The 17,850-nt window shown below is 38.9% G+C and overlaps 1 protein-coding gene across 1 annotated transcript in view; it reads left to right on the forward strand.

Annotated features, from left to right (window-relative positions):
* Positions 1 to 12,644: 12,644 nt before the first annotated feature.
* LOC306765064 (protein kinase C beta type-like) overlaps positions 12,645 to 17,850 on the forward strand; it is a gene marked incomplete at both ends in the record, with an annotated part of 101,872 nt that continues 96,666 nt past the window's right edge. Inside the window, 2 exons of the mRNA XM_079252407.1 lie at positions 12,645 to 12,823; positions 14,176 to 14,207. Coding sequence (XP_079108533.1) covers positions 12,645 to 12,823; positions 14,176 to 14,207 — 211 coding nt within the window. The remainder of the gene's footprint in view (positions 12,824 to 14,175; positions 14,208 to 17,850) is intronic.

Raw genomic sequence — 17,850 nt, forward strand, 5'->3', positions numbered from 1 at the left:
CAGAAAGGAGCTAAATTATATTTTCTTAGATAAATTATCAAATACAAGCTCTGTGCCAACTTCTGAGCCTTTTCCGCTGATGGAGCCTACATGTGCACATACACCAGCCTTCATGCAGTGTTGTGTTATGTTTAAAAGAGATGAAGGGATTTTAACAACCGCCTGCGACTCTCAGAGAGAGTTAAAAAGATTTCTGGAGTTTCCTTTGACCTTATTTGTAATGCTACCATCATCCTAGATCAGGGGTGCCCAGCTTTGGTCCTTCATCACCACAGTCCTGCAGGTTTTCTGTGTATCCCTCTTTCAACACACCTGACTCAACCAAATCAGTCATTTAGCAGAACGTCATTGGCTGTTGGATAAATTTACTAGAAACTAGGTGTGTTGGAACACTTAAGGTGGCCCTCAAGGACCAGCATTGGGCACCCCTTCCCTAGATAATTAAACAAACCTTATTATGACACCAGTTTTCTGTAAACCACAACTTATCTTCACTCAACTCTGAGTCTGATGAGGACGTGATCATTAGTCGGTGGTGTTTGAGTTTCAGCTGTGAAGCATCTAAACGCAGCAGGGTGTCGAGAGGAATGGAACAGAGAAACACATTACAATACAATGTGCACTCAACCTGAAGTTCCTGTATTTAATTTCCAAAATGTGCATTTGCCCTCTTATTTCAGCACTCAAAGACCAAATGAAAGCATCTCACATAAGCATCATCTCACAGCAGATACAACCACAGATAAAGTCAATTATACTGCTGACTTTCTCACAGTGGAAGAACCCCAGAGCTGCCTGTGCTCCTACTGTAGATGTCAAGCAGCAACGAAACTGAACACATACACACATGCAGACACAGCAACGATAACTCTAAGCTCGACAGCTGTTAACATATTTATGCAACTGCACATGCACAACCAATGCACGCTGCCAAAGAGAAAGAGTGAGAGAAGTGCAGTTATGCAAATGTGGAGTGAAAAAGCAGAAGAATGAGCTCGCTGTGGTTTCAGATCATTGATTGTTGAGCACAAAATCAGACACAGAGACAGAGAAGAGATTCCAGGTGGAGATGCGCATCAGTGACCAGAGATTAAGAGTATTACGTTTAAGTGAAATGCACATTGAAGAAAAGAAGGAAATGCATCTAAGCAGTACAGTTGTTTTGCTGGTGTACATTTATAGAAATCATGTATCGTGTGTTCATTGCTGTGGTCAGTGCACAATGAAGGTGGCAACAGGTTTACATAACACCATTTGTGGAAGAAAATGATAATGAAGTAAAAGAGAAATGAGGAAGAGAAATAAAAGAGAAAGAGGCTCAGAGATTTAGAGAGAAAGGTGGAAGATGGAGCTTTGAGACAGAAAACGAGGAGACGTTTAAGATCTGAAGAGAGAAAACGGTAAAGACAGAACACAAAAAAGACCGTTTATAGAACAGCATACAAGGACGGCCTTCACAGCAAATGTAGGAAAGTTTGCGTAAACCTGCAAACACAGAGGAGTTATGAGAGAGTAGCAGGATGTTTTGTGTGGGGTCGCTTTCGAATGAACATTAATTACATCAGAGCAATTCTTAAGCTCTAAAATGTTTTTTTTTTTAAATTCTCTGTGATTTTACAGTTTTTAGTAACAAATTGACCTACCTAAAGTACTGACCTTAACTATGAACAAGTGAGAGCAAAATATAAAAAATAATAGGACTGTGGAAAATACTACAGGTTATTAAACTGTTTTATATGGTTAAAATGCATCTAACCATAGATTCCAGTGAAAAACACCATCTATAAACCCACATAGCAGACATGTTGGGGCCAAATCCAGGGAGCTTTTGGCACTTAGGGGTTAGTTATAGCACTTGCAAGTGTTGTGTGGACCAGAGGTGGATCAAATGCCAGTTTCCTGCCTGGCTTGGATAATATTAAGTCTCCTGTGGGCCAAATGTGGTCCAGAGGTCAGATGTTAGTCAACCCTGAAAGTGATTGTGACTGGAACATTTGGGCCATATCTGGGCCAAACGTTTTTTATGCTACCTGGGAAAATTGGTAAATGAGAACTGCACATAGTAGTACAACAGTATTTAAGTACTTAAATGTAATATTTAAAGTTGCTGCTGTGAGGACTTGTGTGGACAGAATTATCTCCTCTCCTTTTATTCCCTTCATTCTTCAGAATTTAGACAGTATCATATCATGGCTTCCAACATACCTTTTATTCACGGTGCCTTGTTTTATACTATGTGTCTGAATATAAACCTTTTAGTACTTTAGAGTTGGCTTTCTCAAAAAAGTTTCTGGTTTGGACTTCAACTACACTCTTAACCCAGATAATAATTGTAATTATTATTTTTAGTTATCATTAATTAGTCTTTCATAATTTTTAAAAATAGTGTATCATTACTAAATCAAATTAGTTGATACTATTTTGCTAAAACATAGAGTATATTAATCTTGTTAAGCAGAGATAACTTAGGAAGTCTTGATTTTGCAACGAAGGGGCGGGGCCTATTCAAATTCAGCCCTGCGGCAAGGTATACCAACAGTTTCAACCGGTTGCAACCAACTCCTATGTTCATGGCGTGAAACCTTGTGGACCGGTAAGTGTAAACACCATTACTTTCTATAGTTGTAGACATGTTTCTACCTAAAAGATAGTCGAGTTACACGTGTGAGCCGACCGTTAACCTTACTTTGGTAAATTTGGGGGTTCTGGCAGCAAAGAACACGAGTGGAGTGGTGAGGGCGAATGTTAAATGAATGCTTTGGTAACATTAGCTTGGCGTTAGCTTGCTACCATTTTCTCTGTTTACAGTTTAACAAAAAGTTTTGGAATTCCTGAACGTTTGTGAGTTTTTGGGGAGAAATCAGTGCCTTAATTTTTTTTTAAATATACAGACATATGGATCATTGAAAGTGATTGAATTTATTTGTCAAATTTATTTTTATATACAGTACAGTCAAAAATTAGAACACACATTCATTTAGAATCTAATGGGAAAATGCATCCAAACTTTGGACTGGTACTGTTTTTTTTAAAAAGGCTTTCTCTCTTTAAAAATTCATGAGCATCTTTAAGCCTGACAGTTCTCATCATAGATGTTCTTGGTGTGGTAATAGTAGTTAAAAGAATAGTTATAGTTTCTGCAGAGGTGTTGTATGAGCTACATATCCAAGATCAGTACATTAATTACAGTAAGTGGCATTCAACATGGCTCCAGTTTGGTGAAGCATGGGTACCAGTGTTGGAAACTAAGCAATGTACTACTGTGGACAGTGGTTTAGCAACATTATTTTAGCCACTAAAAAAATCCATATCAGCAAATACATTGTAAATATAGTCACTGCTTTACCTATTGTCAGTCAGACATCTGACATAAAATTTGAAAAAAATAAATAAATACCAAACTCCATAAGCAAAATCAGTAATCTTACCTTGTAGAACACAAGAGCTCTGCTATTGCTGCTTTTATCAATTTTCATTGTGTGATTATTAGTATGATTTGATTGATTTTGATCGGAGGAAATCACACAACAGCATAAACTAACAGACAGAGGACACGTTTGTGTTCTGTAAACTAAAATGACTCATTTTGCCAGTGTCATTCGGTCGGTGTGAAGATTGATAAAACTTCATTTATTAGTATGAAAGATCAGACAGCAATGTAAGGTACTAAAAAAATTCTAAATGTGTCCGCTGAAACTGATACAGATTTATCTAGGTGTCTGTAAATGCAAGTCCCCCTAACCATGTCCACAAAAGTATATTGCTCACCTTCTTGCATCCCCTTGCTGCTTCTCCAAACTGGTGAAAGGCTGATGACCATCGACTGTAGTTGATATGCTGACCAGCTTAAAACACCTCTTGCACCACTTTGGAAAAAAAATCTAAACTATTCCTTTAATCTTAATTTGTGTCTCATACTATATTTTATTAGGTACAAGTGGGAAACTGGAACCCCGATTACAGTTCCTTGATTTGAAGAAAACCAAAGAAAAGCATAGTTTGAAATAATTAAAAGAATAATGTATTGTTCCATGTACCAAAAGCGCATGATGATGCTGGGTAGATGTTCCTTTTTATTATTTTGATCAATTCTTGATGGAAATTTAATGAGAACTGTCTCTATTGTGCTCTTCTAATTTATTAAGGACTGATGTTGATGACTCATTCCACAACATCGACATTGGGATCCTCCTCGTTAAACCTGAAGGTGCCGTGCCTGCATCCTCCTTGCATCTTATTCCAGCCTCAATGAAAATCATCGAGGAACAAGTTGTGATGGACAACATTCAAAACCTGCCAAAACCTATGTGCATTCTTTTTGGACTTGCATACGCAATGCATCTCAACTACCCCAGATCTATGAAGTGCACATTCCAGTTCATTCAACTTACTTCTTGAGCTGGGCCAGTGAACTAAAACCAAAGTTAAAAACATTGAAAAACAAGCTTGCACTAAAAAGAAATGTTGCTTCGTGTTGTTAATGAACAGTCAAGGGCATTGGATGTGGCCACTTTATCAGGTTCACCTGCACAAAGTAATGCAGCAGCTCTGCAACAACTTCCAGTTTTTACTAAAGTTAATAATGTTCATTTTACAATGTTTTGAGAGACATGACTGTCCAGCCACTTGTGTTCAACATGACAAGATGAAAAAATGTATACTCAAGACTGCATTGTAATATCCAGTTGATGTCAGTTTGCTACAGAAACATTCAGCACTTCTAAATGTACAGTCAGTGTTGATGGTAAATGTAATCAGCTGAAGCTGTAAATTCAACCATGTGCGCGCATTAGTGCCATCATGAATCCACATCTACCATACTACTTGGAAGATGTGCTTTTAAAATTAAAATAAAATAGTGGAACATTAAAACATTGTTTTTCTTCTCTTCCATGCAAGTTCATGTTGTATTCAATACAATTTGAAGATTAAAAAAAAAGGATAATTACATTAGATGAAATGCTATTATTTATGTTAACAAAAGATTATAAGTAGCTTTAAATAATGTTATATTGGTTATTTTATATATATATTGTTATGTAATTTTAGCTTATTGTAATAATTTATTACAACTTGGAAGAAATTTATGTGAACTAATCAATTGTAGTAAAGACTTTTAAATATGTTTACAAAGTTGTACTGAGGTTCTTTAGTTGACACAATTAAATGTATTTAGTTTCATCATTGTGTAAAAACTAGAATGGTTTAAGGCAACGAGTTTCCACGCCATTTTCTAGTAAAGTCTACTACTTTGGGTTAAGAGTGTAGGGTGTTTGTGTGTGTAGTTTGTGTGTTCTCTCTATGCATGCATGGGCTAATCTGGGTATTCAGGCTTCTTCTTAAAAGTCAAAAATATGCTTCTGTTGACTTAAATTGCATGGAGTGAGTGTGACTGAGTGGTTGTTGACTGGTTTCTCACCTCATCGCTGCTGGGATAGACCCCAGGCCCCATTACCTGCATTAGAATAAGTGTATAGAAAATTGATGAATGGAAGTACTTAACCTAAACACTCTTACTTGTTTAGGTTTAGATACCTCTGAATCATTCTTGTTGAAAGCTTCCAAAACTAAAAGAACAAAACAAAAACACTCAAAACCCAGGGTCATCGCTAGTGCCAAAAACACCAAACTCAAACCTCTAAAAGGTAGCTGACAAACCAGTATGTGATGCCACTCCTGTCTTGGCCTGATAAAACAATAGACAATCATTTTGTGTGTTTGATTCTTCTGCTTTTTTGTTAAGTGAGCAAGTGTACTTTGTTGATGAGTATTATTCTGTTTTTATAGACAGAAAAACAAGTCATGATGCTAATGTTTAGCACTCAAACCTTTAGAAGTTGCAAATTAATTTCAAAGTCCAACTTTTGTTTTAACGTACATTAAATACAGCATTAAGGTGTTAAACATATTATCCATTCATAGTTATGTGGCTTCCTGAGCCTCCCTTACTGTGAAAATAGCTTATAATGGAAAGCTCATTACAAATCAGCCTGCAAAACCTGGAAAAAAAAAAAAGAGTTAAATGCAACAATGAGAATGCAGTGAATTATTTTAAAGGGCGGCCGTCACTGGAGAAACGCACCTTTAGGTCACATTCATGTCAGCCTTTTTGATTCAAATCCAAGTCCGTTTGCTCAGAAAGTCTGCTTTGTTTGTGGGAAATGTTAATGTGCAAAATAAATTTCCGATTTAGATGAAAGAAGTGGACTCGGCCCGTCTACAAACGCAAGTCTCGGTCTGTTTAGAGTGGACCAAATACAGGAAGTGGACTACAAAACAGAGTTACACAACCAAAACATATGAATATGTGAGATAATAGACAGCTCTGCTCGGAAGAAATAGCTCAGAGGGGACACATGGAAGAATTTGGTCAAAGTTCTGACAGAAAGCTGATCAACCAGACCTCCAAGTCTGATGCAGCTCCATTTTTTATTGCCTCTGGTGGAGAGTGAAACTTGTTCTTTTAAAAGGTCAGATTAATTTCAGATGAAATGAATTAACCCAGAATAATGTTGCCCCCACCCTCAACTGAACTGAGAATCCAGTTGGACCAAATCTAGGAGAATATCCTGATGTGAATGCACCCTTAAAAATGAACTCAGTTAAACATATGGTTGCCATGTCATGATTCCAGCAGCGCAAAAGTCCTGATTTATCTTTGCCTGTTCTGTGATGCCATGAGCTGATGCAGAATGATGACTTGCTTCAATATATATGAAGCTTGCATAATGTTACTGGCAACATTTCTCCCTTGAAATTTGTTTTATACAAATTTTACGTCGCTGGAAAGCTTGATTAGCCTAATTTACAATGAAGTTAAACTTGCAAAGATTGTGCTTCAGCTAAATGAGCAACACAGCTAAATATGTAGCTTGTTTTAATGACAGACTGAAGTTTATTGTTCCTGGTGCTGTCATTGCAACTTTATTTCTAATTTAAAGGCATCATGTTACTGCTGTGTTTTACTTTTCAACACCAGTTTTTTCAGTTGTGGGTAGAAACTGGATATGAACACATTGACTGGTTTGGAGATGCGCCTTGGCTGCATGGCAAAGAAATACAAGAAGACATTATTAGAGGAAGAGAGGAAAAGAAAGAGAAAAAGGGACAGAACAAGACATAAGGCAAGAATCGACATTAGCATAACTTTTACTTTATGGAGAGTGCTCAGAGTGGAGATGGGATGAACGACATACTGAATTAGCCTTCATTAAGGGTTGCAAACAGTAAATATCTTCAGCAGTGCAGCTTATATTGGATCATTTCTTTCAGTTGAATGACTTCTTGAAGACTGGACAATTTCCACATTTGTGCTGCTTTGCCAAATCTTTCCTGTGACTGTCTTCACCCATTACCTTTTGGCTTTTTACATTTAGTTTTATCTTAGAGAAAAATGCAGCCTAATCATGTTTAAAGGAATCGACTGAATCAACGACAGCAGGAAATTCCCTCTGCAGGATTTCAGTCACTGTCCATCTGTGACATGTCAACCAATCAACTTAGCTGCTTTTGGCTAAATTGAAGCCAACAGTGCATTGATATATATTTCATAATGATTATTCTGTCATATAATCAATAGTCCCCTCTAATCATTTAATATCTCCATACTTTTGTTTACTTAGCAGTCTGGTAGAGGCTCACCCCCAGTCTTTTCTTCTGAAAACAAAAACAAATGTTGCACATTGATCAAGAATTAAGAACTAGGGTAATTAAGACGTTCCAAAGTAATATACCACTGATTTTCATAAAACAGAAACAGGTATTTAAATCTGCCCAAACTCCCTCCAATTTTGTTAATGAATATACCAAATCTGAGTGCTACAAACAAAAAATAAGTAAATATCATAAAGATGTTAATGTTATTGTGTGCACACACACACACACACACACACACACACATATATATAGCTCAAATAACAGTAAATGTGTTAGCATTCTGCTCTTTCCAGACCTAACTGTATTGGCTTTCATCAATGATATTATTGAACATGGAGGCTGGGTTCCATGTATGAACCCGCTCTCTAGTTCCATAGCCCTGGGGAGAAGTTGCATCACATCCTGTGTACTGGAAGTAATATAAAACAGCTCAGCAGCTCAAACTATATCTATCTATCTATCTATATATATATATAAATATATAAATATATATATATATATATATATATATGTGACAAAATGAGTCACAGTCAGTGATGAGTTTCTATGTATATGCAGGCTAATTCAGGTGCTCGCAGGTATGCTGCCACCAGCGTCTCTAGATGCCCGTCACCATTACAAATTCATTTCTTTTCACAGCAGTCTAGACAGACAGTTATGTAATCCTGCAGGTAGGAGTGCCTCTAATGTTGAGGTAGGAACTAGATAGTGACATTTGAACCAGGAGCTGAATCTACAGTAAATCTATTGACAAGACAAGGCTGGGCTGCACATGCTGTTATCTGTCCTGCAGCTAAATCAATCTCATCTAGGTCACTTCATTGCCAGCTGGTTGTGAGAGTGCAAGTGTGTGTACATATGTACATATGTGGAGAGCAAGAACCAGCTGGGAACATGGCTGTCATGTTCCTGATTTTAGCTCCTGTGGCTTTAAACCAGGCACGAAATGACAACTATGACTGCATGAGTTGTGAATGTGTTGTTTTTTCTCCTGCACATGAAGCAACAATGATCCTTAAAATGTCCATGAACTCCATCAACTTGAAAACTGCACTTGCTTTCAGCACCAGCACCCACTTTAAAACTTTTTTTTTTTCTAAAATAATTACAGTCCTACAGGAGTAAGCGGTCAGTGTGAAAAGCTTCTTCTAATTTTAATGTTGAAAATCAGTCTCACTCAAATATCTTGGTAATAGTCCGATCTTTGATGACTGGTGGGGATAACTCTATCTGGTTCTATGGTTTCATATAGTAGCATCAGAAGGCATGTTGTATGTCCCATGAAGTGACCAAATATGGTTCTTTTGCCAAAAAGGGTTATTGTGGACTGGGAATAATACGATCAAAGTTAGAAACAGACTCTGTAACAAGATATGGAAGGATATTGTTCTTTTTTTTTATTGATATAAAACCATTGGAAAGGTTTTGCAGTCTGGGTTATGGTGCTACCATGAAGTGTTCTGCAACTAAGTGTAGTGCAGAAATAAATAAAGTTTGCTTCAATAATATTTTCATGCCAAAGCCTGTTACTGTGGTGAACCAGCCAGGCATCCACCGAAACCACACTGATATAAAAGGATCATTTCTGAGTTTTGAAGTCAGACCCACAAAAACACGGAAGCATGCTGATGTTTGTCAACAAAAATGTTAAGTGTATGTTGAGAGACTGTGTGGGTGAATTGAGATTTTATGCAGGTAAAGATTAGGAAATTTACACAAAGAAAATGGCTGGATGAGGACACTAAGATCTGACGTCTTTGTCTTTTTCTTTTCAAACCTGTCATGGAGCAACATGGTGCCTGTGCTTCAAACGCTTATTCTTTTGTACAATAAATCTGTAGTAAATGATAATGTCTGCTTGTCGTCTTCTGACTTGGTCTCATCAGAAGGGAACGGAAATTTCTCAGGACTGTAATTATCTAAACTGTCTAATTAAAATTATGTAAATTGGTCAAGTAAGAATTTTGAACATTACAACAACAGAAAGATTGTGTATGTCTTATTTAAAACCCAAATCTGCACTGTTTCTTTTAAGCTTTGATAACAAAACAAAAAAACTTTGATTTTATTTCAAATGCTGTTTTTAATCTAACGTTCTTTCAAGGATTCATAGATTCTTTATTGTCCTTTCACACAAATTAAAAAGATGATGTGAAACTTAAGTTTTGACTCTGGTCCAGTCCATCTATTTTCCTAAACCCTTAGTCTAATCCAGGGTCGCGGTACGCCGGTTGCCGGTGTTTTCTTCTTCCTCATAAATGTATGATGGAGGGGAGGGTGCAGCTGGAAAATAATTAAATTCATCATATTTTTCATGTAAAGAGAGCCTCATATGTACTTTAGAAAACATACATCCTAATGAGAGTAAATGCTTTGTTGATGTATATGTGCTAGTCTAATAAACTGCAACTACCACCACCCTCCCTGTCCCATTATTTCATGTAGGTGTAATATTCTTATACTTCTTGGAAATCAAAAGTGAAAAATTACTCAGTTTACCATCCATTATATAATCTACCGTATGTATGAATTAAAATTCCCGGTTAAAATTATATTGTTGAAATCTGTTCAGATAATTCAGACAATAATTTATGAAATTAATCGGTACTATGTCCACAGTGTCCTGGATCTATGTAGCTCTTTACAAATATAATTTTAAGATCACCACTTAAAATTAAACTTAGAAAATTAAGAAAAAAGATTAAGAAACCTTTAATAGTCCATTGTTGGAAAAGTAAAGGTGCAGAAGTACAAACATGCAAGTGATATAAAAAAGAAAATACACAGATATATAAAAATAACAATATGTTTACAATATGATTATACAGTATATAATCTGACAGGTTCATAAGAAATAAAAAGTCTTTACAATGGAACAAATATTTTAATAAGGCAGGTTCTCCTCCTCCTTTTTTCCTACTTCAACTTTTGATTAAATAACTAAAAAGAGGATTTACTACCTCAATGAAACGTCACGTCAGACCTCCGCAGCAGCAACACTCAGCACTTCTCCAGCGTGTTAGCCAGACAGCAGCAAATTGGCCACTTTACGACTAACAAGTGCTCCAAGTTATTTATTTAGACTAACATATAACATTTGTCCATCTTTACTGTTAAAGGTAATTCCCAGGATCAATAGTGGTTGACACCAATGTGCTGTCTACATGTATGTTAATGACAGAAACTGCCCAGCAGTCATGCTTACTAGCATGCTAGCTGGCATAGCTGCTGCTATTTTAAACCACGTTGTTTGAACAGGACAAACTAGAAAAGCACTCGGAGAGTGCAAACCCCTGCCAAGCACAATGTTAAAAAAATCCTTTAATAAATACCCGGATGCAAATGGTGATCTGGATCACCACCAAAATTAAGTCAGTTCTTCCTTTTCACATTTCCAACGACTCCTGAAGATTTAATGAAAACCTGTCCTTAACTTTTTAAGCTGTTTTCAACACAAACAGATAAACGCCGGTGAAAACAACCTCCGTGGCGGAAGTTATTTACAGAGGTGTATAAAGTAGAAGTAGAGAGTAGAAGTCCTGTCTGGCAGCTTTTTCCAACCATTCACTAAACCAGCTGAATTTAGTTAGCTCAGCTCCACTGCAGTTAAATGAGCTTGTGAGTGAAAACACCTACTCTAAATGCACAGGTAGATCCAAAAACATGGCAGGACTTCTACTTCTACTTTATACACCTCTGGTTATTAAATGTACTTACCGCTTTTTTTCTTTCCATCCTCCTCTTTCTCCTTCTTTCTTTTCTGACTTCCTGGTGGATAATTTCGCTTCACGATGGTCAGATTTTCATATTTAGCCAGCAGTAGAAATCACAGACCTGGCAGGTTGGTAACTGTCAGCAAGGGCCGTAGTGATGGGGCCCCTTTAAGGGGGATTCGTTGCATTTTCCTGCATCGACCATCAGAGAATTTGAAAGTGCACACACGGTTTGTAGTTGCAATTATCCATCCATCTTCTGCTGCTTATCCGGGGTCGGGTCGCGGGGACAGCAGCCTAAGTAGGGAAGCCCAGACTTCCCTCTCCCCAGCCACATTTGCCAACTCTGCAGGGGGGATCCCAAGGCGTTCCCAGGCCAGCCGAGAGATATAATCCCTCCAGCGTGTCCTGGGTCTCCCCCAGGGTCTCATCACAGAGGGATGTGCCTGGAACATCTCACCAGGGAGGTGTCCAGGAGGCATCCTGACCAGATGCCCGTGCCACCTCGGTAGTTGCATTTAACTCTTAATAATTTGTTGTCTTAGGGCAATTGCCTGGTTTGCCTGCCTTGTTGCAACACCTTGACTAGTCAACGCCACCAAGAATGAAGTCAGAGCTGATGGCGAGATGGTCAAACCTAGTACCAGCAGGGTGTACCTAATAAAGCGACCAGTGCAAACATACCCAAAGAAGGCCATAGCTGCCTCAGCTATGTGTAACTTATTATGTTACTTATTATCTATAAACAGACAATGAACAAACAAACAAACAAATAGACTAGTTTTTCATTTATATAGCAACACTGTCAGACAAAAGCAACTCTTGTTTCCATGATGTCCATAAACTCATCAAACGGACAAAAGAGCGCTGAAGCGTCCACACCGACGTACTTATTCCATTTAATATCTTAAAAAAGTGAGTGTGTTAAAAAAAACCCATCCCTCCTCTCTCTCTCTCTCTCTCTCTCTCTCTCTCTCTCTCTCTCTCTCAGCTGTCGGGGCGTTTAGAGAAAAGGAGGAAACAGAGGGAGGGAAGCCAGTGCGACGGCTACATCTAAACTACTGACGTGCCAGACAGATAAAACTAAATTACCAAACACTTAAAAAACAAAAAAAACAAAAACAAAACCACAACAACGTGCATGCTAACCAGTCCAAACCAGCGTGACTCGCGACTTTTGCTCGACTTAAAGCGTTTTTAATTCACTTTTCTTTGCTTGTCCTGTGGTTGGTCAGCTGCGTTTGAACCCCGGGCCGCTGCGCTGACACCCGGAGAATGGCAGACTCGGCGGCGACGAACAGCGACGGGGAGGACGGACCCCGTCAGCCTATGCGGGGCTTCGCTCGGCAGGGAGCCCTCCGGCAGAAAAACGTGCACGAAGTGAAGGACCACAAATTCATTCCCCGCTTCTTCAAGCAGCCCACCTTCTGCAGCCACTGCACCGACTTCATCTGGTGAGGAACGCACGCGGGGATGGGTGGATGCTTCACAGGATATTGGTTTCTGTCTTTTCCCTTTTTATACTTATTATTTTCAAGCTTTAAGCTAAGATTCCATTTGTTACTATCACCAAATAATAGTCAAAGAAAGTGTCCTGACCACAGTGATGCCTGATATTTAGTTTAGACACACATGGATACAGAAACAGATAGAAAGTCGACCTCCGCGGTTTTCATAGTACACATCAGTTTCAGCCTTTTACTTGCACTTGTTGATACTGTCTCTGCAAGGAAGGGCAGGACAGGCAAGACAGAGAAAAGATGTGGGCTGCGCCAGAGAAATAGGAATAGCTGTAGACCATTTTTTGATGCTATCTAGTTGGCAGAGGAACTAAAAGAGGCTGAAAAAAATATACATGTTCTCCAAAAGCAACAGTAGCCAGCTGGGAAAACCTGAACGGCAACAAGCAGAAAGTGTTTCAAATACTGGTTCAGTCTCCCGCCCCGGCCTCTTATCTCCTCTCCTTGTTCCTTCTCTCCTTTCCCACGGTTACCTGTGGAGACATGTCCTCATACAGCCCACCTGGGTTTACTAAACAGTGAAACAGATCTTTGCTTGGCTTATGAAATGAATTTAGGGCTCTATTTTGGCCCAATTTGTCCCGTTTATTATTATCATCTGTGATGCGCTCTATTCCCAAAATGGCTCTTAGTTAAGTCCTGTGACAAGCTTTTTAATTTGTGAATGGCTAAATGATTTGACCTAGAAGAGTGTGTTCATGGACTTTAACAAGATGATGGTCCTTTCGGCTGTAAATACGCCCAAGTTACACATAATATGTCCTTTGTGTGCTATCTATCTATCTATCTATCTATCTATCTATCTGTCTATCTATCTATCTATCTATCTGTCTATCTAGGTCAATAAGTGTAATGAAAAAGAACAATGAGAGCACTGAGAGATTTCACACCCGTGGAGATTATCTATTTGTAGCCACAATATGAAAACGAGTTGGACTGTGTGTGTGTGTGTTCATGTTCATGCATGTGTGTAAGCACCTGAAGGCGTCCTTACATTCCCCCATACCGTTCGAATAGGTGTGGTTGACAATTTTGCCATGTGGGCAGCTGTAGAAGTATGTGCAAGTGTACATGCAGTGCAATTAAACACACCCCTCTGCATGCATATGTGTGTGCATGTGTGTTTTAATTTGTCCCATTAGGTGCTTCATTAACATGGCACAGGCACACACACATTGTGTGGCATTAGCCTCCATGCAAACCTGTCGAGGGTCTGTGTCACCTTGTCTGTGGTTTTTGTGTACTTTGAGTGTTAATTGCTCCATCTTTTTGTGTTTGCTCCGCAGGGGTTTCGGCAAGCAGGGATTCCAGTGTCAAGGTGGGTCAATTAAACACACACACCCACGCACACACCATTTGGTTGTCCTGCATATTTAATGGTCATCACATCCTCTATCTTTTCGTTTCTTACTCTCCTGAATGCTTGAGAGACACGAGGTTTTTAAGTCTTCTAAACCTTCTAATCTTTTAAAAGTTCTGGGATTTAAAAAAGAACGAGATACAAAAAACGGACAGTAAAATGGTTGTTACTTAGGGCCAAAACTTGTTTTGTTTATTTTAAAAAAAAATGGTGAAATGCAGCCGAGGATTTGGGTTTTCCATTGAATAGACCTGTCCTGACCTGACTAGACCTAAGTTACATGTTCTGCAGGTGTGGATACAGTTTTGGATTAAAGGCACAAAGACCCAAGAACTACATATATGTCTAGTTTTTATGCCTAAAGCTGGGTACTCCAGCAGCGGTCCTTGAGAGTGACTGTCCTTCAGGTTTTAGATGTTTTCCTGCTGCAGCACACTTGATTCAAATGAAATGAATCCAACAACTTGTTGTCTAGACCAAAGTTGCCCATCCTTGTTACAAACATTTCGACTTGCGATGCCTTGAAAAGCAAACACGGGCTTCTCATAAGCAGAACAGTGTTTCCATTTTGTCCAAGCGCCCTTGAGAGATTGACACCTGTCCTATAACAGGACGTATATGTGGATCATTTTCCTTCCTGATGGATGATAAAGTTAAAAGTTTATCTTTTTATTGTGTAACAAAGTGTTTTCCCATTTTGTGGCTTTTCAAACCCTATGATATAACAAAACTCTGCAGCAGGGTTTAACCATTTAAAAGATTTTAAACCCCTTTCATTAGGCTGAGAAACACTAAGATGGTATTTTTTGTATGATCAAATTAGCCTTTGTTTTCAGTCAGCTTGTACAGCAGAGACAGATGAAGTTCCCTCTGTGCAGCTCTTGCCATGATATGAGCTAAAAATGTGGAGGAGCTTTAGGCGGTTTTTATTTTTATTCAATTTGCTTGAAGTCTTTCTTTATTTTTTTCCCCCCACTGTTTTAACAGCCAGTTGGATGTTCAAGGATTTTCTTGTCTCCTAGCAACAGTGAAACATTCAGACGCAGCCCTCTATATGCTGTGAGATGGGCGAGGTGCTTTTCAACGCAGCAGTGGGTTAGCTGCTAATTAGCACATGCATATATGTAAGGTGCCAGTGGTGCTTTCGGGGAGGCATGTGTGTCACCGAAGGCTTTCATGAGACTGGACGAACGGAAAGCAGATTGTGTTATCAGAGCTTGGAAAAAGAAGGTCATTAAGTCAGAAGAATTGTCCAGTTGAACTGAAGTTTGTGTCTAAATGAAAGTAGTGTGTTTTAGCAGGGATGCGTGAGATTTGGCAAAAGTTCACGTTTGCTGTGTTTAAGCTGTATGTGTGTGTGTGTGTGTGTGTGTGTAAGCACCTGAGTTGCTCTTCAGTCTGTTTGTCCGTCTGGAGTAATCTCTTCCTCGGAGCTGAAGGGGAATGGGAATTCCTGTGCAAGGTCACTCTCTCACACACACACACACACACAAGAAGCGAGGGGATATCAGTGTTTGGGTGTGTGTTGGGTCTTGGCCTAACAAAGATGATTTAGTTCTCAGAGCACTTCAAGGCATTCGCACGTCTTGGATCAGTTGTGATTTCTTTTCTTTGCATTAGGAATGTTTTCATGTGTTCTTGTTGCTGTTGAAGGACTGAATGATCGAGGAAATAATGCTGAGCGATGTTGGGAACATGCAATATGCAGTGTTGTTTGTAATGATTTGACTTGTGAAACGTAAACACATCCTTCAATGCATGTTGCTCAGCTTAGCTGTATTCATGAGGGTTGCAATTCACCTCAATTAGGTGTAGAGCATCGACAAAAGCAAAATAAGCACAAAGTACAACTCCTAATGATATGCATGTGCTGTTCTACGTCAAGTCATAAAGTACTTGTAATGTTGTTACTGAGCATGTTGATTATGGGAAATTGATGTACTTTGCAGCTGTATTTATAATGCAGATGTGTGTGGGTTCATCAGGATGTTTATCAGAAACATTTGTGACATTTTGAACCTTTTTTTTTTTTTTTTTTTTTTTAAAAAGATGAAAAAAAAAAAAACTTCAGGGATTAATTATGATTGCTTTTTAATTAATTTAAAAAAAAAAAAAAAAATTCTGTTGTGTCAGAGGAAAAGAAAAAATAGTTAGGCTCCAGTGCAGAACTCAGCTTCCTGCCTGGTTCAGAACGTAGCAGAGACGCCCAGCAGCAGCTAGCGATACTTGTATCATAATAAAAAAAAAAGATGTGGCTTTGTGAGTTTCCTTTATTCAAATATGGTTGAAAGTTTTTTTAGCTCGGCTGACATCCACTCCATCAGATAGAAGTTAAAGTGGAACTATTATGTGCATTTCAGGCTAATTTAATTTTATTTCTGAGACCAGAAGGGCTGGGATTGATCGAGTTATTGTCACAAATCGCTTTATTTACTTCAGACCGACCCTCTCCGTAGGCTGTCAGATCAGCCTGCGGGCAAAACGAGTGGATTGAGACTCTTCCGCATTAAGCCCCGCCTCCCGCCACTGCACTACATCGGGAGCGCGCACCGCAACTGCTTTCGCCGTCATTGTAACATCTCATAAACAGAAGGATTAGGCTAATATGAACTCAATAAAAAAACAAAATACAATGTCAACACATAGCATACAGCCCTACATGTTGGAACCTGAATCAGACCCTGAAAACGAAGTGGAAAACAGCAACCCACAGCAACGAATGCAGCAGGATGTCTCTCTTTGGTAAACTCACCAGCCATCGTTGGAAATAACTTTATCCCACGTTTTCCACCCGCCTGATGTATTTGTACATGTCCTTGTTAACCAGTAGAAGGTAACCAATCACCGAACCTTATCCCCCGGGACGTCACAAGGATTTCCAAGTAGAAAAAACTCTTTAAAACGACGCATTTTTCGTTGCCATGGAAACCCAACGGAGAGAGTGCTGGAACTCAAACATGCGTTTAGGTGATAAAAAACAGTGTCGTTCACATGTCTGATGAGGATTCAACACTGTAACACTGTAGAAAGCTCAGAAAACTCCAAATACCATAATAGGACCCCTTTAATATCTTTGTAACTTTAGTCTTGCATTGTTGATCACATTATGCAAATGGAAATCTTAAGTTGCATTTGTACTTCCTTAGTCATACATGAGTGAGTAGACCTTTGAATCAGAAAAATGGAACTTTTTTGTGGTGCAGAGCGGAGCATGAGTACGTTAGTCTCAATGCCGGAGGGAAGAAATTAGTGTCGAGCGAGAATGTTGTGTACAGCGAACAGGTGTTGATTTTGTCCTCTGGCTGGAAAAAGCAACACGGTTGTCCATCTGGATGCTTGGGATGCCTTACAGTCATGCCTAGTTACTCATTTTTGTCTTTAAACACTTAAAAATAATGAGATTAATAAGTTGAATTCATCAAACTAAAATGAATGAGAGCTGCAGAGATGTACCTTCTGTGCGTAATGATTTCTGGGTGACAGAACAGGCGAAGCGGCACACAGAGAGGAGGACTGGCATTACAGTCTGCAGTGGGGGGGGGGGGCACAGGTGGGCGGTCATTTAATTTCTCTCTGTGTGAGCCAAATGTGACCGATATAA

The sequence above is a fragment of the Telmatherina bonti genome, assembly GCF_933228915.1.
Source record: "Telmatherina bonti genome assembly, chromosome: 14".
Classification (NCBI taxonomy): Eukaryota; Metazoa; Chordata; class Actinopteri; order Atheriniformes; family Telmatherinidae; genus Telmatherina; species Telmatherina bonti.